The sequence below is a fragment of the Zonotrichia albicollis genome, chromosome 2, assembly GCF_047830755.1.
Source record: "Zonotrichia albicollis isolate bZonAlb1 chromosome 2, bZonAlb1.hap1, whole genome shotgun sequence".
Taxonomy (NCBI): Eukaryota; Metazoa; Chordata; class Aves; order Passeriformes; family Passerellidae; genus Zonotrichia; species Zonotrichia albicollis.
In genome coordinates this window covers 553,970-578,990 of record NC_133820.1, presented here as the reverse complement: position 1 = coordinate 578,990, position 25,021 = coordinate 553,970, and the positions used below count along the sequence as shown (strand labels likewise).

At 51.4% G+C, this 25,021-nt stretch overlaps 2 protein-coding genes across 2 annotated transcripts; one reads left to right on the top strand and one right to left on the bottom strand.

The window, feature by feature from the left end:
* The first annotated feature begins 105 nt into the window (after positions 1–105).
* Positions 106–9,608, top strand: P4HA3 (prolyl 4-hydroxylase subunit alpha 3). Its single transcript, XM_074530281.1, has 14 exons — positions 106–338; positions 758–900; positions 1,140–1,354; positions 2,003–2,152; positions 2,250–2,301; positions 2,474–2,631; positions 2,713–2,889; positions 3,380–3,444; positions 3,589–3,748; positions 4,191–4,253; positions 4,511–4,579; positions 4,782–4,878; positions 5,078–5,980; positions 7,165–9,608. The coding sequence occupies exons 1-13, from the start codon at positions 238–240 to the stop codon at positions 5,146–5,148; spliced, it is 1,521 nt and encodes a 506-aa protein (XP_074386382.1). The 5' UTR covers positions 106–237; the 3' UTR covers positions 5,149–5,980; positions 7,165–9,608.
* On the bottom strand, positions 8,712–24,911 carry PPME1 (protein phosphatase methylesterase 1). Its single transcript, XM_074530293.1, has 14 exons — positions 24,732–24,911; positions 19,502–19,595; positions 18,607–18,699; positions 18,457–18,514; positions 17,908–17,959; positions 15,993–16,147; positions 15,137–15,227; positions 14,732–14,797; positions 14,408–14,537; positions 13,842–13,971; positions 13,338–13,382; positions 12,501–12,565; positions 11,403–11,470; positions 8,712–10,761 (listed from the first exon to the last, which is right to left on the bottom strand). The coding sequence occupies exons 1-14, from the start codon at positions 24,827–24,829 to the stop codon at positions 10,743–10,745; spliced, it is 1,164 nt and encodes a 387-aa protein (XP_074386394.1). The 5' UTR covers positions 24,830–24,911; the 3' UTR covers positions 8,712–10,742.
* Positions 24,912–25,021: the final 110 nt, after the last annotated feature.

Below are 25,021 nucleotides of genomic sequence, written 5' to 3'. Positions count from 1 at the left end.
TGCTGGGGCTGCGGGGTTGCTGCTGGGAGTAGGGGCGCTGGAGGTGCTGGGGAGCCTGGGAGCGGTGCTGGGACCGGAGGGACTTGGAGCGCTCGGGATTCGGGGTGCTCTGGGGCACGGGACGTGCCGGGCGTTCTCGGAGCCCTGGGGGCGCTGGGGGCACTGGGGGCGCTGGGGGTGCTGGGGGCGCTGCTGGCGCTGCTGCCGCCCCCCGCCCCGGCCGAGACCTTCTCCGCGATGCTGAGCGTGCGGGCAGCGCTGGGCGCCGAGCGCCGCCTGCTCCGCCGGCTCCGCTCCTACCTGCGCGACGAGAGCTCCCGCCTGCGCCTCCTCCGCAGGTACCGGCACCCCGACCGCAGCCGCCCCTCCCGCCGCACATCCCGGCCCGGCCCCAGGCGCCGGTGATTCCCTGGCTGCCAGGAGGGGTTAGCCCATCCCCACCTCCCCCAAAGCTCCCAGTTTTTGGGGGTGGCACTAAATAAGAGGGTGGTGGGAGGACGGGAAGCTGAGACTGGACATGGCTCAGGACCCCTTCCTCCAGCTGTGCCCCAAGAGGAGGATGTGGCCCCCCAGCCATGGGGATCTGGGTTGCAGCATCCCCAAGGCACGGACCATCCTCACAGACCTAATTTTTGGGCTGTGTTTGAAAATCCCTCAGCTCTGGCTTGGCCAAAGTGGGCACTGAGGCAAAGCTGCCCAGCAATGGGGGTGTCAGCACCAAGGAACACCAAAGTGTCCTCCCGTGGGTGCCTTGCAGGTTCTATGAGAAGGTCCAGGCACTGCACCAGGACCCCGAGGCCTCGGTGGACAACCCCTTGCTGGCCTTCAGCCTCATCAAGCGCCTCCACTCGGACTGGCCCAAAGTCATCTACAGCGACGAGGCCACCAGGAACACCCAGGGTACCCACCCAGGAGAGGATGCCCGGCCTCGTGTCCCCTCTGTCACCTGGGCAGAGCCAGGAGGTGGTGGGGAGAGAGAGGATGGAGGAGCAGGAGAACAGATGGAAGGGTGGAACATGTGGAGGGGAAGGGTTGATGGGATGGAGGAGCAGGATGTGGAGTCCCCAGGGAAAAGAGTTGATAAAGGCAGCTGCACCTCATCATTTCATTTATCCCCCCACCTCTCTCCCACCCTGCAGAACTCCATGCTGGGCTTAGGGAGATGGAGCAGGAGCTGCCTGGAGCCGAGGACCTGGAGGGGGCGGCCCGGGCGCTGATGAGGCTGCAGGACGTGTATGCCCTGAGCGTCAAGGGCCTGGCCAGCGGCGTGTTCCAGAGAGCCGGGCAGCCGCCCCTCTACAGCCCCGGCCGGCGCGCCCCCCTCTCTGCCGACGACTGCTTCCACGTGGGAAAGGTCAGGGAGAGCCCCACGGCCCCCACACAGCCTCCCCAGCCTGCTGGGGTGCTGCCTCCACAGGGATGGGCATGGGGGTTTCTTCACACGGGGTGGGATGGAAGCGCAGGTGCAAACAGGGATGGAGATTGAGGTGGGGATGGAACGGGAAAGGAAGGAATGGGATGGGATGGGACGGGACGGGATGGGGACGGGATGGGGTGGGATGGGATGGGGTGGGATGGGATGGGATGGGATGGGATGGGATGGGATGGGATGGGATGGGATGGGATGGGGTGGGATAGGGTGGGATGGGGTGGGATGGGATGGGATGGGATGGGATGGGGTGGGATGGGGTGGGATGGGATGGGATGGGGTGGGATGGGGTGGGATGGGGTGGGATGGGATGGGATGGGATGGGATGGGATGGGGTGGGATGGGATGGGATGGGGACGGGATGGGGTGGGATGGGATGGGATGGGATGGGATGGGGAAGGGATGGGGTGGGATGGGATGGGATGGGATGGGATGGGATGGGGTGGGATGGGATGGGATGGGGACGGGATGGGGTGGGATGGGATGGGATGGGATGGGATGGGATGGGGTGTAGTGGGATGGAGTGGGACGGGATGGCCCAGCTGGCGGTGCAGGTGATGTGCTGCCCCGCAGGTGGCCTATGACACAGGTGACTATTACCACTCCATTGCGTGGCTGGAGGAGGCTGTCAGACTCTTCCGCCTCTCCTACGGCAGCTGGAACCTGGAGGACCGGAGCAGCCTGGAGGATGCTCTGGACCATCTGGCCTTCTCCTACTTCATGGTACAGCCACGAGTCCCCTCCCCATGCCCAGTGTCGGGCAGAGCCAAACCATGGGCAGGAGGATGGATGCTGATGGGGTCTCCACTCCCTCACCCAGGCTGGAAACATCTCTCACGCCTTGAGCCTCTCCAGGGAGTTTCTCCGCTACGGTATGTGGGACAACCCTGGATGCAGGAAGAGGGAAAAGATTTTGGGATGTCCCCATCACCTCTGCATGGCAACAGCCTCCCTCACCCACTTCTTGCCCCCATCTGGGGTAATTCTCCAGGGAAAAGGGTTGATGGGGGTGCAGCCCTCTGGGTGACACCACCTCCCCAGCAGATCCCAGAAACCAAAGGGTGTCCAGGAACGTGGCCAAGTACAAGAAGCTGCTGGAGACGGGGACAGGGACAGGCACCAGGCCCCTGCAGCGCCCCAACAGCACCCGCCTGCAGAGCCGCGACGCCTACGAGGAGCTGTGCCAGCGCCCCAGGGCTCAGGTGGGACTGGCAGGGCTGCCGGGGTCCCACAGCCCCTCTGGGGTCCCCCCTCACACCCTCCTTGGTCCTCTTCTCCGCCAGGCAGCCCCAGAGCAGCTCCTGCACCTCGGCTGCTCCTACGAGACCAACGGCAGCCCCTTCCTGCTCCTGCAGCCTGCCAAGAAGGAGATGGTCCGGACCCAGCCCCACGTGGCTCTGTACCACGATTTCATCACCGACGCCGAGGCTGAGACTATCAAGGGGTTGGCAGGGCCCTGGGTGAGCCCTCCCTGTCCCCAGGGATGTCCCTTTCCTGCAGCAGGAGATCATGATCCAGGGTGAATGCAGAGACAGGAGGGGTTTTAAGGCCAAAGCCTCCTGCAGGGAGTTCAGATGGGACAGGGCTTGGAGCAACCTTGTCTAGTGGAAGGTGTCCCTGCCTATGGCAGGGCATGGAATGGGATGATCTTGGAAGACCCCTTCCAACCTGAACCACTCTAGGATTAGATGAGACCCTGGGGATGATGACCCCAGTTCCATGTGAGTCTTTTGAGTCCCCCAAAAAACTTTTTGGAAGAAACCAGGTCCAAATGCACCTAAACAACTTCCCAACCAGGCCTGGCTTGGTGACTCAGCCTGCTGCCACTGCTTCCCTCACCCCAGTGAGACACTTTGGGGTGGGACAGCCAGCTGCCACAAACCCACCACAGCCCCTGCTTGGTGTGAGGGTCCCCATGTGTGCCAACACGCATCCCCATGTGTCCCTCAGCTGCAGAGATCCGTGGTGGCCTCTGGGGAGAAGCAGCAGAAAGCCGAGTACCGGATAAGCAAGAGGTAGCAGCCACCCTCCCTCGTCCTCTGTGGCCACCTCTGGGGTGGCAGCAGGGCCGTGCTGGGAGGCCTGGCTCCTCCAGCAGTGCCCTGAGGGTGAGCCCCAGCCCCACATTAATTGGGGGACTGATGTGAGGTGTCCCACAGTGCCTGGCTGAAGGACACAGCCGACCCTGTGGTGCAGGCCCTGGAGCGGCGCATGGCCGCCCTCACGGGCCTGGACCTGCGGCCGCCCTACGCCGAGCACCTGCAGGTGGTCAACTACGGCCTGGGAGGCCACTACGAGCCACACTTCGACCACGCCACGGTCAGGGAGCTGGGGGCACCAGGGGGGACACCCAGGGGGGCTCCTGCGGTGGACTCAGGGGTGGGCCCTGGGATGCTGCTGATGGTGCTGCTGGGATGGTGCCCACAGGAAGGCCCCGGATGTCCCCGGGGGTGTCCCCATGGTGATCCCGAGGTTGTTCCCTGAGATGTTCCCCGGGGGTGTCCCCATGGTGATCCCGAGGTTGTTCCCTGAGATGTTCCTAGTGATGCACCCTGGCATGGCCCCTGGCAAGGGTGGGATGGATGGTCCCAGGATGCTGATCCCTGGGTGGGTGCCTGGGGAGGGAGGGAAGGAGTGAGAGAGAAGGGAGAAGGAGGGATTTTCTGTGGGGGAACAGCTTGGAGCTGCTGGGGTGTGAGGGGCCTCTGGCTGAGCTGTGTCAGGGCAGCACTGACCGTGCCCACCTCCCCTCCTGGAGCAGTCCACGAAGAGCCCCCTGTACAGAATGAAGTCGGGCAACAGGATCGCCACAATCATGATCTACGTGAGTCCCCCCCCCATTTCCAGGCCTGGAGGGATGAGCCTGGCTTGGCCCTCAGGGGATGGGATGGGTGAGGGCAGCCCTAAAACACTGGAGTGGGTGGGAAGTGCCAACATCTGTGGAGTATTCAGGAGCTTGTGCTGTGCCAAAGTGGGGAACAGAGCTGGGGCCCAAGGGAGGTTTTGTGCCTCAGTTTCCCTGTGCAAAGGAGCATCACAGGGAAGGGGGGACCAAGGCTCCTATTTTTGCTCCTTTTCCAGCTGAGTGCAGTGGAAGCTGGAGGCTCCACTGCTTTCATCTATGCCAACTTCAGCGTGCCCGTGGTCAAGGTGAGGGCTCATGTGGAACCGCTGGGAGCAGGGAAGGGAGGGTGCTGCCCTCTGCATCCCAGCTCCTTCATGGAGTTGTGGTGAAGCCTCTCCTGATGCCAAGCCCCAACCCCAGGCTCCCTAATCTGCTTTGGGGTGCCAAAATTCACTCTTGGGCATCCCAGCTCCGTTTTGGGGTACCAAACCCATCTGTGCTCCACAGAACGCAGCTCTTTTCTGGTGGAACCTGCGGAGGAACGGGAATGGTGACGGAGACACCCTCCACGCCGGCTGCCCCGTCTTGGCCGGGGACAAGTGGGGTGAGAGATGCTACCAGGGCTCACCCCAGGGTGACACGGGGCTGGAGGGACAGCTCCACCAACGGGGAGGCAAGAGGGGCTGGGAATGCACAAATACCCTGGACAATAGGGGGAAAGTTCTCCGATACCAGCACAGGATTAGAGAAAGGTGCCAAGGGAAGGGAACACACAGGAGTGTCCTTGTCCTTGTCCCTTCCAGTGGCCAATAAGTGGATCCATGAGCACGGGCAGGAGTTCCGGCGGCCGTGCAGCGCTGACCCTCAGGACTGAGCTGCGGTGGGAGCACAGATGTGACATCTGATGTGACATCCGCAGGTGGCAAAGCCACCCCAGCACAGCATCTCAGCATCTCCCCAAGGGCAGAGCAAGGGAGAGAAGGGGGCAGCAGCAGAGCAGGGCACGATCAGGAGGGGCGTTTGCTCAACCACAGCCAAACTGCGTGGAAATAAAGTCTTTTATAAACTGGAGTCTGTTCTGGGGTGCCAAACCCTATCCCTGCGGCTCCCATCTGTTTTGGAATGCCTAAATCCAGTCTCGGGGAGAAGGCAGCTCCTTCCAGCCAGCCCCACCGTCCCGGCGAGTTTCCTATTCCCTGGCCCTCGCTCCGTGCCCAGCGATACCCGCTGTAGTTCCCTGTTCCCTGGCCCTCGCTCCGAGCCCAGCGATGGTGACGGGGAGCCCCAGGGATTCCCGGTCTCCCCGCGGCCCTTCCCGCTGCCTCGCTGCCCGCTGCTCCGCGAGGTGTGCGGACCCAGCTCCCTCCCTCAGCCCGCTGAGCGAGCCTGGGCTTTGTTAGCCTCGCCAGCAGGGTTGGGTTCGGGTTTCTTTTTCCCTTTCCCTGGCCTAGGAGACTGTGGGAGCAATCCAGCAATCCTTCGGCCGTTTTTTTTATTTTTACCCCGAGCTGTTCGGTTCGGTTTTGGCCCAAGATCGCAGAGCCGGCGGGAGGAGCATCGGCCGGGGAAGGAGGGGCCGGGCCGGGCCGGCCCCAAACTCGGCCCAGCCGAGCCAACCGGAGGAAGGACACCAAATCCAGCGGCATCATATGCAGTGACAAGGGGACGCCGCCATTAATGCACAGGTTCCCTGTGTTTAGCCCGAGGTGCTGGGTGCCCCCTTTGTGTTCCCCTTCCCCGGGACGGGAGCCGCCGCCATTTTCTTCGCTCCCCACCACAGTGCGGCCCTTGTGGGCTTTTCCCCCTTTCCTGGGATTTTGTTCTGTTTTGTTGGGAGTTTTTTTTTTTTGTTTGTTTGTTTTGGTTTGGTATGCTTTGGTTTGTTTCGTTTTGTTTGTTTCGTTTTGTTTCATTTAATTTCGTTTTGTTTATATCCAGTGTGTGTGTGGGGTGGGGGGGCAGTGGTGTTACGGTCAGACAATTCAATATCATGCATTTATTTAGTTTCTTTTTCCTGTGCCGTGTGGGCACTCTGGGAATAAACGATTGGGGGTTTTTTTCACTTTCACCCATTGCTGTTAACCTCCTATTGGCAGAAAGGGGTTGTTCCCCTTTCTTTCGAGGAAACACTCCTTCCAGAGCGTTTTTCTTCTTAATTTGTTTCTAAACCGAGACACTCATCTAGGTGACATTTGAATGAGATTCAGGTCTTCCAGGATGGAAACCCAGCTTTCCAGAGAGATCACCATATCACCTCCTGGCCTCTTTCCCTGCTGGAAGGGAAGGGACAGAAATCGGGGAGGGAGATAAAACAGAAGGCAGAGCGTTCCCGAGGCTCTCCTTGCTTGGGGTCAGAAATGCGCGTTTATCACTCCTTGGCTGTGTTTATCCAGCCTGGATTAACCCTTCCATGGGCACACAGGGACGGGGCTGAGCCGCAGGGAGCATCTGGGCAGAACAGAGGCTCCAGCAGCCCTTTGGAACTGTTAAACCCGCCGGAATGTAAAACAGCCTGCAAGACTTCCAGTTTATCCCAGTTCCAGTCAGGAACATGCAGAGAAGGCTGAACAGAGCACAGGTTACTCACCAGCCCATTTATTACTTCCAGATGTTTCTGCACATATGGGAGTCATTGGTCACAGGAAGGAGGGGGAAAAGTGAAAGCTATGGTTAAATTCCCCACACTGGGGTGCAGGGAAGGGATGGAGGAGCATTTTGGATTACAAGAAGCTTCCATGAGTCACCAGAAAAACCCAATGGTTGGGTCTGGTGCAGGAACAGCTGGATCAACCCCCTTCCTCCACAGGCTGCTCCAAGGAGCCCAAGTATCTCAGCTAAAGGGAAAGCAGGAATTCCTACTCCAGGCTTTTCACAAATGCTTTATTTGTAGGCGAGGGAGATGGACACAGAACAAGACCAGGATGAGGCTGACACGAGACACGGCTCTCCAGAGAACTGACACACGGACACAGTGCTGCGGGGGCAGCACTGTCAGACAGACAGACGGATGGACAGCACAAACAAGGGATGCGGCTTTGGGCAACACGAAGGGCACTTCCAGCCTGTGAGCAGAGCACCAGGCTCGGGGACAGGTGGCACAATGCACCAGGGACAGGGGTTCTTGGCAGTGAACAGCCATCAACTCAAGTTTGTGACCTTGCCTAAAGAGGCAGGTCTGGATTGCCAACACTGTGGATTACCAGTTCAAACCAGTGGTTGCCAGGCACTCCACACAGCCCTTTTCCCAGGTCTTCCTGCTCCCAAAAGAAAAGGCAGTAGTGGAGAAGAGGGAAAATGTCAGTGCTGAAGTCACAGAATCAGAATAATTTGGGTATGGACCAACCTTAAAGCCCATCCAGTGCCACCCCTGCCATGGCAGGGACACCTCCCACCATCCCAGGCTGCCCCAAGCCCCATCCAGCCTGGCCTTGGGCACTGCCAGGGATCCAGGGGCAGCCACAGCTGCTCTGGGTACCCTGTGCCAGGGCCTAAACTGTACAAAAACTTATTCCTAACACCCAACAGACCCTCCTGGGGGGATTCTCCAAGGTCTGTGTTGCCCAGCTCCACCTTTTGCAAGTCATCCTAACACTGCTTGCAAATCATAAACACGTGGAAGCAGGGCTGGAAGGGCCTTCTTCAGGTTGTCCACGGCAAAAGGGGAAAAATAACAATTTTACCTACTGCTGCCTCACCCCTGTCAATCTGAGGGGAAAATTCTGGCTGGACAGCCCCAGGCCTGAGTTTAATTCCTTACTCAAGGGCTGATTTATTCAAAGCAAGAGTACCTGCTTTGGCAATACAGGAAATAATATTTTCCCAACAATCCCAATGCTCCAGTCATCTGTAAATCCCTTATGGCTTTGTCCAGTACACATAATCTGGCAAAACCCATCCTAGGTCTCAGACATTTATTTTTTTACTTTATTCAATTGAAACGAAGCCTGCAACAGACCAGCATCCCAAAGTGCATCTCCTGCTCCTGCCAAACCTTGGGATCCTCCATTGGGAAGGATCCTCAATCCAACAAGGGAAACAAGACCAAGAGAGGTTTCTAAGTAATCAAAAGGCTGCAGGAAAAATGCAAAGCTGGGAGTTTTGGGCAGGAATTTTTCTGTGTCCCTGCTTCTCGTGAGCCAGAGAGGAGACTCCTTCTCTCTGCAGTTACTTTTACCACAGCCTGTGTATCCTTCACCAAATGCCATTTATCCCAGCCTGCAGCCCCCTGGAAACTGCAGCAGGAGCATTAATACTCCTCAGACAACAGCCCAGTCTCAAAAATGTGCATGGCTTGACAGAGCCGAGAGGAATTTCCCTTCCACCCACCCCCAGGGTGCTGCTGGATCAAAAGGAATCCATCCTTTTGATCCAGCCCCACAAGAGTCCCAGAACAGCCACCTGGGCAGGGCTGGGAGCTGGCACGGAGCGACGCACCAGTCACTTCAACAGGCTCTTGAAATATTTATTTTCTTTTCACTCACTCAATGGTAACAGCAAAACAGAATCCCAGGCAGCCCACAGGATTGCAGGAATCGTTCCTTTCCCAGTGGTGCTTCTGCAGAACACAGAACTGGCTGGCTTTCCACGGAGGGTTCTGCTTGCTGGGGCTTTCTGCCGAGCTCACAAATCGGAGGGATAACCGAGGAATCGCTCACTCCAAGTCAGGCTCTCCAAGTGACTTCACCACGCAGGAATGTGACTCACCAGATCACTCACAGCATGATCCCGGGAAGTGAGACTGGACAGACAGCTGCACTAGTTCATCCCTAACAACCTGAACCAAGGAGTCTCCTGCAAAAGGGGCTTTTGGCCATTCTGGGGACACAGCTGGGGAAAGAACTGTTTTGCATCTTGACTACTGAAGATCCATGGAATCCATCAGGAACTAGACCAGGATGGAATTACACCAAACCAATGCATCGACACGGTGACTCACAGAGGGGAGCGCAGAGAGCCACCAATTGCTCCTGTCACACCTGAGTGCCCAAAGTGCCAGGAGGGCATTCCTCTCTGCAATGAGGCTGTCCTGTCTCAAATCCAGGCACTTCCCAGGCTGCTGTGTCAGGGAAGGGACAGGAGCAAGGCCACCACGGCTGCTGTGCCCGGTGAGTCACAGCTCTGTCCCACCTGCACCTCTCAAGTGCCAAGGATTCCTGATGGCTCTTGTCATGGCATGCACTGGGCAGCTCCCAAATCACCACAGAACTCTGCCTCGGCAGAGCAGGATTAAAATCATCGGACAGCAGCAAGGGGTTATGGACACCAGGCAACAAAAAGGGGGTTTCACACATCCACCAGCAAAATATTGAGGAAAACTGCTCCAAAACATGTCTGCTCTTACACTCAAAAGTGACTCTTAGGTGAAAGCAAGCCCAGGAGCTGTCTGTGGATAACTGAACCCTGAAGAAAAGCTCTCTGTGCACATGGAATTCTGGAAGGCAGGCAGCGAAATGAACCAGGAAGCAACAGTGGAAACAGGGTCCTTCCTCTAATACTGGGGAGAACAGCTGCCTACACCTCTGCATCAACATCAGCAGGACTGACTCCAAGCTCTCCCAGGGTTCTTCCTACAGCCCATTCCATGTTTTTGCATCCCAAAGGCGCTGATCTCTCTGCCCAGCTGAGTGTGGCAGCTACAAGAAGGGAAGGACAAACACATTCCAGGGGCAGAAAACAGACAAACTGCCTGCTGACCACATTGTCCCTGCTGCTCTTGGCTCCTCCCCATAAAGGCAGGTTCAGAGTCCTGTGGCCTGGGATGTGTCTGTAGTAGATGGAGTTATTCAGGCTCTTCTTCCCATAGAGGACTTGAAGCGAGCACTTCACAAACTGCAAGGCTCTGAAATGGAGCTCACAGTCCTCCCCTTGCCTTTTTGGTTCACAATCCCATCCAGCTTTGCCCAGGAAAGTGGCCTCCAGGCTTTTCCCACAGCTCAACCCCTAAGGCTGGTGCTGGTGAGATGACACCTGAGCTCCCAATGAAGCCGATTCCTCGTCTGCTTTAGGGGAAAATCAGTGTATGTATAAAACCCAAATCTAAGGGGCACTTCCAAGATGATCCAGTGACTCCACGGAGAAATCCTGAAGCCTTTGGCTGTGCTGCAATGCCCTCGGTGGATCTGCACTGCCAACAGCCCTTCTGCAGCTGGGTCCAAGGAAGCCTGAGAATCGGGGGAGACTGGTAGGACTGACTACATGGGATTCCAGGAGGTCTTTCCTTGTGGCAGCAGAGAGGAGGATCCCAGTTCCAAGGGCCTGAAGAGCTTTTCATGGTCTTCAGTAGAAGCTGCTTCCCAGCAAGGAAGTCCCTAGGAATTTAGATATTCTGGAGAGCTAGTTCTAGGGGATGAGTCTCACACCAACTTCTCACTGCTGCTGGACTGGGAGATGAGAGGATATGGATACATCACAGTGGCCTCTGGTGCAGTTTATTTACAATGGGAGTCAGTGCTGGAGAACACCGGGATATTAACAAGCAGGAAACACACTAGGAGGCAAAAAAGAGAACGGAAGAAAGACTCCATGTTAGCATCAAGGTATTCTCTGCAAACTCTGTGACAACCTCAATTTAGCTGTAAAGTCCTTAGGTCTTTTCCCTCTCTCCCTGTTCACACATCAACCTAGACTATCAAGCTTATCAATCACACCCCTCTCTCACTGCCTGGCTGATCACAGGGGCCTGGCTTCCACAGGCCATTTTGATAAGAAAACACATGAGATAAGTATGGAGAGTGAAGCACTCAGCTTTACCTGCCTCATCTCACCAGTATTTCCTGACCAAGGGAGTGTGATGCAAGTTGTTTCCACAACACAGGGCCTTGGTTACTTAATGAAATATTATTTAAGCTAACTGCCATAAAATTTATCATTTTGCTTTCTGGCAGGCTATAAAGAAAGAAATCTGCTTTGCTCCTCCCTTCCCAGGTAGGAGGTTTCATCAGCACATGTAAATATATGAGAAATGTAAAAGGAACACAAACACTGAATGTATTAGTGGCTGTGATTCAGAGCTGTTTGTTTATCTGTGGTTTTCAGCACCAGGCTAAAATTCCAGCCTCCCACCTCGAGAGCCAGACAGGCAGTGAGAGCAGGAGCCCTGCTCAGGGACACAGCTCCATGGAGCCTTACCACTGGAATCCACCAATGGGCTCTGTAAACCTGTGACGGATCAGGAACGTTGCAACAGCTTCAGCAACCTGAGAGAAGGGGAAAAATAGCTCAGGATTTAAAGGGACACAAAGAGAAGACAAAACCCAGTCAGTTTTCAAAGCCTGCAGTATTTCCAACAACAGTTCACACCCTCAGCAGTCTGTTGCTCAACTGTTTGCTCCTTTAAAACAAGAGTTCTGTGTAACACACCTCCAGCTTTACTCTGACACTGAGCCTGCCATCAAGGAGTGACCAAATCTTTTCTCCACCCATTTCAGTAATTCTTGCAACAATCAGCAGGGAGAAAAGGTGAATTCAGGATGCAAGACAGTAACCTGGAATGGTTTGGGTCGGGAGGAACATTAAAGCTCATCCAGTTCCAACACCTGCCATGGGCAGGGACACCTTCCACTACACCAGGCTGCTCCAAGCCCTGTCCAGCCTGCCAACATTGCTCAGAATGTATAAAAACCAGTAACAGATTAAGAACTGAGTATGTTTAGATAGAAATACCTATTTCAGACTGGTAAAGGGAAGCACAGAAAGGCTGAGTTTTAACAGAGCTGTCAGTGCAGAATGAGCTTTAAAACCAGATGTGTTCCCAACCACAGGCTCCGCTGGCTGCACCACATTCCTGCTTCCATCTGGACACAAACCCCAGCAGTGCCCAGAAGCAGCACTGCTCTGTCAGAGCTGCTGCAGGAACATTTGGTTTCTATTTGGAAAATGTGAGCCACCCAACTCAACAGAACACAGACCAACCCCTAAAGCTGCAGCTTAGTGCAAGGGAACTGCATGAGGAAAGGAAGGGAGGAGAAATCCACACTCCACATGGGTGGAATTAGGTACATCACCACGAGCCTGGGAGTTAAATCCATAGCCCAGCCCTGTGGCATGTAACATCTTATAAGGCCAGGGCTTTCCAGACAGCTGAAAAATCCAAGCTGCTTATGAAATCCAGTTGTGGTGCCAGAAGATGTCCCAGAAGTATGATCTCTGCTGCGTAGTAAGGAACAGATCCTTTTCTGCATTTCAGATTGTGGATTATTGTAGCTTCAACCCCACAGTGGGGCTCACCTTGTCCGGAGCATCCTCGTGGACTGCGTGGCCACACTGTGGGAGGACCTGCATCTGGAACTTCCCTGTGGATGGAGAGAGTCAGCACACGGATCTCACGCTCTGCACCCACTGACCTCACTAAATGGAGCTGGAAAAGAGGCCCCAGGGACGGCAGGAAGCCTCAGCAGACTGCACACCATGCACAGCCCGTGGCCTCCAAAGGAAACACGGACCAGCTGCTTCATTCACCTTCTCCAGGTGTAACTAGAGCAGGTTCCCAGGAGCTAAAATAGAGCTGAACTTCTCAGAGCTTCTCAATGCAGGCAAGTGTCTGAGTTAGAACTCTCACCAGATTCACCTTAAGGTAATGTTTATCCTGCTATCCTGTACCACTTTCCAGTACTGGCTGCTCTGGAAGGCTGGCATGGGGGGAAAAAACCCAGCCCAAACCCCAAAACATGAATGAAGGTGCTTCATCTTGATCTGCTGTCTGTCAGAAACACTGAGGGGGGACAATTTGGAATGGTCCCAGGTGTTCTCGCTAGGAACATCCGGGGTGTAGCTACAAAGGGAAAAGTGGATTAGAGAGAAGCCCTCACAGGCAATCACTGTGATCCAAGAGAAGTGTAGCAGCTCCACTGCTGGGATTGAACAATGCCCACAGCAGCAGCCCTTTGAACCGAACCTTTCCCTCCTCACCTTCCCCACCTTTCCTTGACCACAGCAGGAGAACACTTTGGGCTGGACAAATTCTTTAATGCCCATTTGTTTGGATATTGACTGTACCCACAGCAACAAGCTGTCATGCAAAAAGAGCATTATGGTAAGGCTGAAGTAGCAATATTAAATATTTACCTTGCATCTGTCCAATGGTCAGATCTTTATCCAGCCTGTCAACACCTACAAGCAAATAAACAAATAATAACAATAAACAAATGTTTTGGAGAACAGCCAGAGAGAACACCATTCTCTGAGCCAGGCTTTTCTCTGTATTTTAAAAGATAAATTAGCTTGGAAAACAGGAAATAAACACCTCTGACACCCACGACAAGGGCACTTCACTGCTGCACCTTGAGAGAGTAAAGTTACAGGAAAGAAACACAGCCAAAAAATGCTAGAGCACACCCTTCCCTACTACTTAAAAGGATATTTACAAAAGGTATTTGCTATTAAGGTACAAAAAGGGCTTACAGCTGTATTTGACTTTGACTGGAGAAGTTCAGATCACACCACGCTATTTTAGGAGACACAGAAGCCCAGGTATTCCCAGGAACCACTGCAGCCCAATGCTGACCCTGTGCTCTAAAATGCAAGTGTGCCCTGACTGAAGTGCTCACCAGGACTGGGAGGGACACGTACCAGCTAGAAGCAAAAGCTTTGGAGTGGGACAGCTGAGGAAGAGGTTGGACAAACCCCTGAACCAGCCATCCCAGTACTTCTCTGTTTTGGCCAGCTCGATTCGCCACGTGTATAAATGCTCCTTCTTTGTCTGCAGGGAGGACAGAGAGCTCTGTGTTACTGATCAGTGAAAGAGCAGAAAGAAAACCAACCCAGGGAGCCACCTGGAAATGCAGAAATACACAGATATAAAAAATAAAACAATACTGGCTCCCTCTGGCGGATTACACACTTCCAGGGATGACCCTCCTTGCTTCTACATCTCTCTCCAAATCAAAGTACATGAGCAGGGAACAAGAAAGTCAGCCAGAGCTACACCAAGAGGAGAAGAGCCTGCAGGATTCAGGGCAATCAATTTCCTATTTTTTACTGACACAAATAGCTCACAAATTGCCTGAACATTTGGGCTTGGCTCCCATCCAGTTTTCTCTCCCTGGAGTGGCTCCCTTTCATATCAGAATGATTTGGATAACCACAGGTGACAGCTCTTGCAGGGGAAGCTGAAAACACAGTAACAAGTTCCCAACCTCTGTGTCATCCTCTTTCTTCCTTTTGTTGACAGAGCCTCCTCCTTCCTCATCCTCGTCCTCTTCCTCTTCCTCAATAATTCCCTCTACTATGGCTTTAGGGCATTCAGGACTGGCTGCCTCTTCACACCTGAGAAAATAAAATCAGAAACTGATTCCCTGACAAAAGGAAAAAATCCAAAACATCAGCCAGGATTAAACCATAGGTGTTCAGCAATTTTGCTTTAAGAAATATTCATTTTCAAGTGCGCTTATGTAGCAATGGTATTGTAAAACAGAAAAAAAAATTAAAATAATAAATGAAATAAACCAAAGGCCACCTACTGTTTGACTTGACCGACCATAGAAACTCTGGCAGATTCAAGATTTCTTATCTGTCCACTTTTTACACTATGGAAAAAAAATCAGAAAACAAATATTTACTGAAGAGATTAAAGAATCAGCAGGCCCAGAAAGAGGAGTTAAACTCCTCTACATCTCAGGACTTCCCCAAACCATCCCCAAAGCTCCTGCTCTCACACTGAACAGAGTGGCTCAAGCTAAACTCTGGTGAACCTCCCCTTGTCACTGTAACTGAGAAGAGAGAGAAGTTTTAGCAGTGAGACAGGGTTAAACCCGTGCCAGGGGGCTGGGACAGGGCCTGTAAACAGCCAAATTATATAAACTTTGTTTCCTTCGGGAGTCAGGCTACACAGACAAGTGATTCCAGAGGCTGAAACCAAGCTTTACCTCCACTCAATGGCATTCTCAAGCGACTTGAATGTTTTGGGACGACTCCTTAGGAAGTTCTGCATGCTGTTCAAGGCATCCATGGCAGTACCTAAAAGCAAATGGCACCATCTTCATCATCTTCATGGCATCTGATGAGATTACTGCCACATCCCTCTACACAAAACTGGCTGCTACAGCCTCACAGACAGCTGGAGCTCCCCAGTGAGCTAATGCTGCTCAGCAAAGTACAGATTAGTATTTCTAAGCCAACAGTCATATTGGGAAATTGCTATTTGAACAGGTAGGATGTTCAGACAGTAAGAGAAAGCAGCAATCATTTATCAGCACTAAGCATTACAGCAAAAGCCACCCTCTTCCCCATCAAGAAAGTGTTTCAAAGAAATCAGTGCCATGGTCTAGGTGACACAGTGGTGTTAGGTCCTAAGTTTGGCTCAGTGATCTCCAAAGTCTTTTTCAACCTAGCTGATCCTCTGATCCTGTGACATTAGCAAGAAAAAGGCAAACAGAGGGAGAGTACACTTGGGAAAAGGAAAAGGGGAAGGAGAAGGGGAAGGGGAAGGGGAAGGGGAAGGAGAAGGAGAAGGAGAAGGAGAAGGAGAAGGAGAAGGAGAAGGAGAAGGAGAAGGAGAAGAAGAAGGAGAAGGAGAAGGAGAAGGAGAAGGAGAAGGAGAAGGAGAAGGAGAAGGAGAAGGAGAAGGAGAAGGAGAAGGAGAAGGAGGGGCCACACTGGGAAGGTTTTTGCGCACGCAGGATCTGCAGTGAGGATGGAGCGGGTTCAAAGATGGGGCAGAGCCTGGTGTACGGGGGATGAGGGGCAGGGAGAGGGCTGGCAGGGGCGGGCACACTCACTCACCCTCCACGACGTCGATCATGCAGAGCCCCAGCAGGCTGGGCAGCAGGTTGGCCACGGCGGTGTGCACGGCGATGGCGCCGCCCATGCTGTGCCCGATCAGCATGATGGGCGGCGGCAGGTCCCCGTAGAGCGCCTCCACCACGCTGCCCACGTCCCTGCGGCACAGCACACCCGCCTGGCACCCCGCACGGGCACGGCCTGCACGGCAGCGCCCTCACACCCCCTCGGAGCCCCGGGCTGCACACGGCTTGCTCCCCTGCCACTGCTGCAGAGCGGGAAACCCTGCACATCCGTGCCATTTCTCCTTCTGCTAACAGAATCCTCACTTAAAAGATGCCGATTGAAAAGATGTTCAAGCAACCTGGTCTAGTGGAAGGTGTCCCTGCCCATGTGGATGAAATTTGCAGTCCCTTCCAGCCCAAATTTTGCGATTCCTTGTAGAAAATATTTTAGGCTGACACTTGCTGGTGGCAATGTTAAATAAAAGGTGAGAAAAAGCTGTCAAATCATCTTGCATGGAAGCACAAACAAGGAAAATCATTGTTCTTAAAAGAAAGACTGGAATTACAGAGACAAAAATAAGTGAGCCCTGCTGACCATGGCAAAGATGAACAACACTGAGGACGAGCAAAAATATTGAGACTCTCTGTGAGAACAGACAGGCAAGAGGCAATTTCCCCACCCTTCCCAAAAGGCATCTCCTGTTAAACCAAAGCTGTCACTTGCTGATACTTTTCCCAGGATGGGAAAGCTGGCTGGTATGATGCCCAAACGCCAGAACAGCAGCAGAGCTCACAGCAGAAATCTCCTGAAGAGCATTTTAAAGACACCCCCCCTAGCTGGCTTTCCTGACTAAAACCATGCAGAGGAGCCTGAGAATTGAGCAATTTTTATTAGAAAAAATTATTCCATTTTTATTGAAAATGGAAAACAAGTGAAAAAATGAACAGGTTGACCAGCTTGTTTGCTCTGCTAGAGAAAATTGCTTGAGGATTTGACTTAAAAGAAAAACAGGAACACCAGCTATAATTTAAGCTCCTATTTAAAAGATACTCAGGACTAAGTTTCAAGCTCATTGCTAAGAAGAGGGGAAGGTTTCAAAACAAAAGGAACTAGCTTTCCCCCCACAGCAGTGCTGCTCCAGATCTGAAATATTCTAATTATTTAATCCAGCATCTCCTCAGGACAGTTACACATCAGGATCTGACAAGGCATAAGCAGCAGGAATAAGGTATACAATGCAAGTCAGAATACATTTCACACATGGCCTCCCCTCAACAAACCAAGTGGATTTGTCCATGGGAAGGTTACAAAATCCTTCATCATTTAGTTGTAGTCACAGCAAAGAGTCTCTTTGTACTAAATATGGGCAGAACATAATGTGCTTAGCAGTGGGTATTTGCTTTTCTTACAGTTTTGTCAAGTGGGGGATGGATTTGCATGCCAAAGCGGGTCATGACAGTTTGAAAAAGCAGTTTTATGTCTGAAAGTCCTGTGTGTGTGACCCAGACTTCAGGGGTGTTACCAGGCCAGCGTGGGCCCGCCCTGAGCACTCACCCCAAGGGTGGGGAAGAGTCACACTGGTGATTCAGACTAAAACACCCCACGGATGTCTAAGGGAAGCACTCCACCTCCCTTAGGAGCTCCTCAGCATGTGGCAGGTTTAAAGTGCTCACTGCTTAAAAACTCGGGGTACTGGGAGAACAACTCCAGCTCTTGGAATCTGGCTCAGCTGGGAGGGACAGCATTTCACACTGTGCCAGAATGGAAGGAAAGGAGGGATAACTATCAGAATCACGTGAAATTAATCTTCCAGCTCCTCTGAATGAAAACACTGTGCCCTCAAGTAGTTTATTGTTCAGCCAAGGAGAGAAGGGAGGTTTGTGAAAAGGGAAATGAGCATAAGTTTCCTTACTTTGCCATAGTCTCTGCAGACAGATCTTCAGGATTCCTTACTTTTGTTTCTCCTGAAAAAAACCCAACCCAAGTTAAGTTCACTTAAGTTGGAAAACTCCAGGCCCCCTCAGGACTTGGAGCAGTGATGGTACAAAGCTTTTAGGCACAGATATGAGGAGCAAGGCTACTGCAATGAACATGAATAATTAAGAAACACAGAATTAACAGGAACACTTGGTACTTTGGGTAGAAAACACTGCCCGTAACTGTGTTCTTTATGGATCTTAAAATGAAAGAACAGTCCTCATTTCTCATGGCAAGGACCACTTAGAGGTTATGGAAATATGAAAGATCCTTGGTGGAAGGAAGCAGTCCACCACTGTCTCAAGCAGAAGTTCAGGGAGTCAGCTTCTGACAGAAGCCAGTCTTCCATCCCTGCTTGTGAATCAAATTGGGATGCCTTAAGGATGAATTCCTAGTCATCCTGAGAGGGATTCATTGCATCTCCTTTAAAAAATGGGAGCGTGTAACACGCTGGTTTGAGCCCAGATTTATTTCTTTGCCTTACCATGGCCTCGGAGGTCTAAGGCCACAATCCTACACTGGATCCTGCTGATGATTGCAGACTGCAAGGAGAGACAGAGAGAACACTGTTTGCAAACTGGGGTTAGCAGCAACAAGCAGTTGCAGCAACAAACAGAGCAGCAGCTTCACTTACAGTAAACACAGCCCAGGACAGGGCAGAGTGGCCTCCACCGTGCAGCAGCAGCAAGACAGGCCCCTCCAAGCCACTTTTGTAAATTCGAAAAGTGTATGAACAGTTAAGGACATTTCTCTGAGCTACTTCAAGGCACCAGAATGGATTTTGGAGCTTGCAATACCAAACAGAAGTTTATTTCTACCATTCATTTATCTGACCAACAGGGATGTTCAAGCATTACCTGGACAAAAATGTAACTCAGTTTAAGCTTCAAGAGTTGTATTCCTGCTGCCCAGGTTTTCTCCCCCTCTTTAATTCTCTTATCCTCTGTCCTCTTCTCCCTGGGCACAACAGGGAAGTGAACTAAGAGAAAACTAGAAATACGTTAGGAAAAATGATGGAGAGTTATCTCTACACAGGCAAAATAATGAGAGGGCAAAGGAATGGTTTTAAACCAGAAGAAGGACAATTTAGATTAAATGTTCATAAGAAATTCTTCCCTGTGAGGGTGGGCAGGCCCTGGCACAGTGCCCAGAGGATTGCCCTTGTATCTCTTTTAGTGCCCAAGGCCAGGCTGGACTTTGGGGCTTGGAGCACCTGGGACAGTGGGAGTGTCCCTGCCATGGCTGTTGGAAACACTTTTTACAAATTATAAAAAATTAAATTAAATTAAATTTAAAATGATTACTAAAGAGGTAATATTGGGAATCAGCCTTGCTAGGCACAGTTTAACTGTCAGCCTACATGGGATAGTTCTGGTTACTGACACTGAACCCTGCAGGAGACATAATGGAGGATGAGAAGGAACACATGAAAAAGCTGAGGAGCCCAAATAAACTAAACAAAACGTGATACCTCCCCCATAATCTCTGAGATTATGACAAATTCAATATGGGGAAAGAAAAAAGGATATATCCTTGCCAGTTTCATTTTCTACCACAACGTCCTCCATAGACTCAAAGTACTGGCTCCAAAGCACTGGTGAAAAATCACGCTTTCTTCCAGGGCTGCAAGACAGAAAAATTCCATAAGAAAGAGTTATTTTTAAAGTCTTCCACTGAAATTGGCATCCAGGCCTCCTCTCACTGAAGAGAACACGCTGGTGTTACACAACAGCTCAGACTGGAAGCAAACGGCGCATCAGTGAAATGCCCACACAACCACAAGATCCAGAGTTTTACTGTCACTGAAGGAATCCTCCCCTAATTGTTGCTCCTATTGAGGAAATGCAGTGGAAACAGAGAAAAGAGTATTTTCCTCATCGAGTAATTCCAAGGAAGACTGAACAATGGTGATTTGGACTACCCAGACCCAAACCAAGGGAAAATAAGCAGAACAGTGATACTGTCCCAGTGCCACCTCCGAGTCTGCAGTGACCACAGGCAAAAGGTGCCCAGCTGACAAACCCATTTATTTTTTGCTTCCTTCAAAAGGTGCAGCTGTGCCCTCTCCTTGTACCACCATTACTGACAAAAGGCTCTGCAATCAGAATTTTCCTGATGACTCAGTTGATGCAGAATTTGTTTCTCGGGCTGGTATTTACTCAGTAAGGCTAAAAGAGTAGTGCTTAATTTTGGAAGTGGCATAATTAGGCTCAGTTCTAGCCCAGGATACAGGATGAGTAACAGTGCACCATTTTAACCATGTTTTTGCACTTCAGCTCTTCTGGGGGAGGCAGGCAGGCAGCACAGAATATTAAAATCAAGCATGGGCGTGAGGGGTGAAAGACCTTCAGAGCAGAAAAATTCCTGCTGAAGAAGTTTCTCCTGAATTCTTGGCTTCCTAAAGAAATAGAAAATAACAGACAAAGCAGCTTTTCAATTTTGCAGAAACAAAATTTCTGTTTCCCCTGATGTTTCTAGGATATGAAACATAAACCAGCCACCCCCTGAATGGACCAAATTCCCTCCTGTGGGTTTCCAGACTTCTTGTTAAATCTCAATTAAATAAAATGAGAAGTCACACACCTACATAAATCCAGAAAATATTAATCTCTTTTACCACCTCAGCCTAATCTCATCCTCTGATCAAGGAAAAAAATATCACAGTCAAAGCTTAATTTTTCCCTGGAAGGCATCCCAGCCCTGATCACATGCTCTCTCCATACCAGTTCTGGTTCTTTCTGGGGAGGGAGAGAACTGCCCACAGCTTGGATCATTTCCCCTCTCTGGGTTTTGAACAGGTAGGATGTGCAGCTAGTGAAAATAAATTCCTTCACCCTCTCAAAATGCAGCATTTCAGCTGCAGCCAGGCTTTTGCACAGCAGGTTACAGCTGCTGTGGGGTTCCACTGCCCTGAGCAGCTCCAGGAGATCAGCACGTGCTGTCACCTGCCTGGCCACAGCCCTTCCCACCTGATCCATGCATGTGGTGGGCACCAGGAACGCCCTGCTGGGCCAGCCCTGGCCCTGCTGTGGCACCAGCAATCTGTAGGAAATGTGGCATCCAAGCAATGGTGAGGAAACGTGAGTGACCCCAAAAAGGGCACAATAAATGTGCTGCTTTCCACAAAATCCCAGGTGACCACAGAGGGCTGAGCAAAAACATTTCTCCAAAGAAAAGAATCCTTGATTTTGAGTTTTTCTAGAGCTGCTTTTTTTAGTGAAGCATCAACACACATTCAGAATTAGGAGGGTGCCAAATAAACAGCAGCTGTGGTTTTGCACCTTCCTATGTTGAAGTCATATTTTGCTGACCAATATTTAAGCTGACAGAACTAACTAATAGCTTTTTAAAGTATCCAGCAAACCAAAACAGAAATGGATCTAACATAACAACTTTTCTAGACTGGTCCTTAAACTCCAAGCCAGCATATTAAACTGGAATTACAAAACAAATTCTGGGCACCCTCTGTTTTATGCTATTGTGCAGTTTGTCCTCTTTATCCTTAGGATGCCCACATGGCTCACCAAATCTCTCCCCAGTTTTTGAAGGGGTTTTCTCTCAGGTATTTTCCTAAAATTAAAAAAAAAAAAGTTTCCCCAAGCAGAAGGAACCATTTTCAGAAAGTCCTTTTTCTGCTGAGAGCCCCTATTTAAAACTACTAAAGCAAATATAGAACAAGTGCATGAATCAGGAGATTTCATTCTCACATCATATTTGAACCCAAGCAAATCCAACATCATCTACAAGTACAAACTGCCACGGCTGACAAGTTGTATTTAGAAATTCTAAAAATTGACAAGGACAGTATCTTAAGTTCTGCCTTAGAGATGCTGAATACATAAAATGTTTTTTTTTTTTTTTTTTATTAAAAGGATTCCAAGGGGGAAAAGTGGATTAAAAAGGAAAAAATGAGTAGGAATTGCCATGATTGAATTACACAGATCTGATCCAATCGTGTCCTTCTGGATAATTCAAAGATCTTCAGAGATTGTATGTGATTTTTACTCACACACTGGAAAGGAACAGCAAACTGACTTTCACTTTTAAATCCCATCCAGGTGCTTAACTCTGAATGAGCCACGAGCAAAAAGCAAAAGGTAAAAAACAAGACAGGAAATGCAGAAGCTGCTACAGCTGTTGGGATCTGCTGCCATGGGAGGTGACTTCACAAATTCTATTATTTTATTTCCCCACAGAACACAGAGTCAGCCCATAAGCCTGATTTTGTTTTGTTTTGTGACTTTGATTTTGTTTTTGGTTTTCATCTGTGGAGCAATTTGAAGGAATCAGTTGCAATTCCCAACACAGCCTTGGCCATGAGTGCTCCTTAAAGAAATGGGCACGGAATTCCTCCCAGAGGCTGAGTTTCACATATTGCCTGAACTAGGAGAAGCTCCAGCCTCCTTTGGAAAGGGCCTTTTGGAACCATCATTTCTGCTGCAGAGCACTTAAATCCAGGGAGCAGAGGACTGTGCTGGCAAAGCAGGAACTGATGCCACGTGCCACGAAAGGCACTGAAATTCCAGCACACATCCCCTGCTCCCGCAAAACCCACTCCAAAGCATGTCAGAGGAGCCACGCTGGGTGCCAGGGAGAATTCCCTCCCCAGAGGGCTGCCCGGTGAGTCCCCATCCCTGCAGGGACTGACAGCAGTGTGCACGTGGCACTGGGGACGTGGGGCAGCGCTGGGGAAAGGCTGGACCCCAAGATCTTGGAGGGCTTTTCCAGCCTGAGCCATTCCATTATTCAGTTTGCTTCGGCCACTTTGACTTCCCAAATGAGACTCTCCCACAGAGAGACATAAGGAAGTGATTGTACTGAAAAAATAGCGAGAAAAGAATAAATTTTAAAGAAAAAGCTAGGAACAAGTTTATTTTCACAGATTTAAATGCAGCAACAGGTGGCATGTTTTTAGGAACTACTGAAACACACATTAACCTTTTAACAGCATATTGCCAAAAATTGTAAGACTTTTTTAAGTTAGGAAGTTCTCAGTAAATTCTGTTTTTCTGTAGCAATCTCACATGCTTGACCCTCTGCTTCTCAAGATCTGCTTTCAGCTACACCACAGTCACATTAAGATGACCTGCATGGTGGTAAAAAAAGGGAATAAAAAGAAAGTGCCCCACACACCAGTCAGAGGATTTAGCCATGGAAAACTCAAGTTGCTGGCATTCTTGGATATTAAGGTTAAACACATTTTTTTAAAAGCCTGGCTTGCAACTCAAGAAATTGAAAGTGCAGAAATAAATCACGTTTATAAATGTGAGATGCTTAATGCAGCAAATAAACATTTTTATTTGTTCCCTGCAGAAGTTAGAATTGTGAAGGACTATTTCAGGGCAGCTCTGCACATCTGCCAGCACTGTAAATCACACTGTGTTTTCCCTGTACAACTAATCCCTTTCTCTTTTGGTGGAATTCTCTTCAGGGGGAATCTTGCACTTGTTTGAACAGAACTGAACTTAGGAAAGGATAAGCTCAGCTTAAGCTGAAATTTCTATCCCACTCCCTCTTGTCTCCTTTTCACAGAAGCCCCAGGCCCCTCTGGATGAGGCCATTCCATGCTGGATGTGCAGCACCTCCCAAACAGGAGCATCCCTGTAAAGGGATTTACTGGGTGGCAGAGGGGTAAATCAAACCACAACATGATTATGAATTACTCCCCACTGCTTCCAAGGGAAGATTCCAGGGTAATTCCTGATCCTTAACCGCAGCACTGGATTTGGTTTCACTCATAATCATTTCCCTGACAGTGGTTAAAATTCCTCCAGTGCATGGTAAGAGAGGAAAAATTATATAAATTAATACAAGTTACACCCTTAGACACTGGTCAGACTTCTCTCATAGCTCCCAAAATGTGCTCTCAACCCCTGCTTAAGGGATTAAAGAGTATCCCCGACTTTTCCATCATCTCAAAATGCAGATTTAAGCAGGGATTAAAGTCACTTGGCAGTCACTTCACATGGGTGTCTGTGGCTGAGAAATCCCGTTTCACAGAATCATGGAATGTTCTGACTTGGAAAGGGACCCCCACAAGGACCACCACAGTCCAGCTGCAGGTGAGGAATTCAGCTCCTGAGAATTTCCACACACCTCTCCCTCTCTGAGGTACCACCCAGACATGATGCTGGACCCTTCCTGCAAGCACTGATGGCAAAAGCACCGGGAGGAAAGCGCTGGAGAGCTGATCCCAGCACCCTCCCAGCCGGAGGGTACGCTGGGCACTGGTGCCTCTGCGGCTGGAGAAGCCTAATCCAGGTGTCACTCTCCTGGAACACGGGGAAGCAGGACCAGCCCTCCCTCCAGACCCCTAACAATGACCATGCCTCCCTCCAGATCCCCCAGCAGTGACCGTTCCCTGTCCAAATCTCCTCTGTCCAGATCCCCCGGTAATGACCATTCCCTGTCTCGATCCCCCAGTAGTGACCATTCCCTGTCCAGATCTCCCAAAAATGACAAATCCCTGTCCCGATCCCCCGATAATGACAATTCCCTGTCCCGATACCCCGAAAATGACCATTCCTGTCCCGATCCCCCGATAATGACCATTCCCTGTCCAGATCACCCAGTAATAACCACTCCCTGTCCAGAGCCGGAATACCGTGCCTCCCTTCCTGGCAGATCCCCCCACAAAGATCCCCGGTCCCTCCAGACTCCCGGCCCGACCCCCCGCCCTGCAGAGCCTCCGCTCCGCTGTCACCTCTCGCCCGAGCTCCCCCCGCTCTCCGCATCCGCCCCTGCCCTTCCTCCGCCTACCCCATGCGCATCTTGGACCCGGACTGGCCGCCGCCGCCGGGCAACGGGGGCCGAGGCGGGAGGCGGCCCAGATGCAGCTGCTTCTCCAGGGCCGACATGACAGCCGGGAACGCACCGGGAACACGGGGACCCCCGAGAGCGCCGCCCCCGCCCCGCCGCGCCGGAAGCGGCTCCGCCAACAGCGCCGCCGCGCGGCACCGAGCGCGCCCGCCCGCCCGCAGGGCACCCAGGGAAACGTAGTCCGCGCCCCCGCCGCCGTGCCAGGCGGGACGCGGGGCAGCACGGGAGCT

Excerpts from the sequence above, each read along its gene's own strand:
- P4HA3 (XM_074530281.1), top strand. The coding sequence starts at position 238 with ATGCTGAGCGTGCGGGCAGCGCTGGGCGCCGAGCGCCGCCTGCTCCGC. Across the intron at positions 339-757 it reads CGCCTGCGCCTCCTCCGCAG|GTTCTATGAGAAGGTCCAGG; the intron begins GTACCGGCACCC and ends GGTGCCTTGCAG. Across the intron at positions 3,749-4,190 it reads CACACTTCGACCACGCCACG|TCCACGAAGAGCCCCCTGTA; the intron begins GTCAGGGAGCTG and ends CTCCTGGAGCAG.
- PPME1 (XM_074530293.1), bottom strand. The coding sequence starts at position 24,829 with ATGTCGGCCCTGGAGAAGCAGCTGCATCTGGGCCGCCTCCCGCCTCGG. Across the intron at positions 19,596-24,731 it reads GGGTCCAAGATGCGCATGGG|CCCTGGAAGAAAGCGTGATT; the intron begins GTAGGCGGAGGA and ends TCTGTCTTGCAG. Across the intron at positions 13,972-14,407 it reads AGAAAGAGGATGACACAGAG|ACAAAGAAGGAGCATTTATA; the intron begins GTTGGGAACTTG and ends TCCTCCCTGCAG.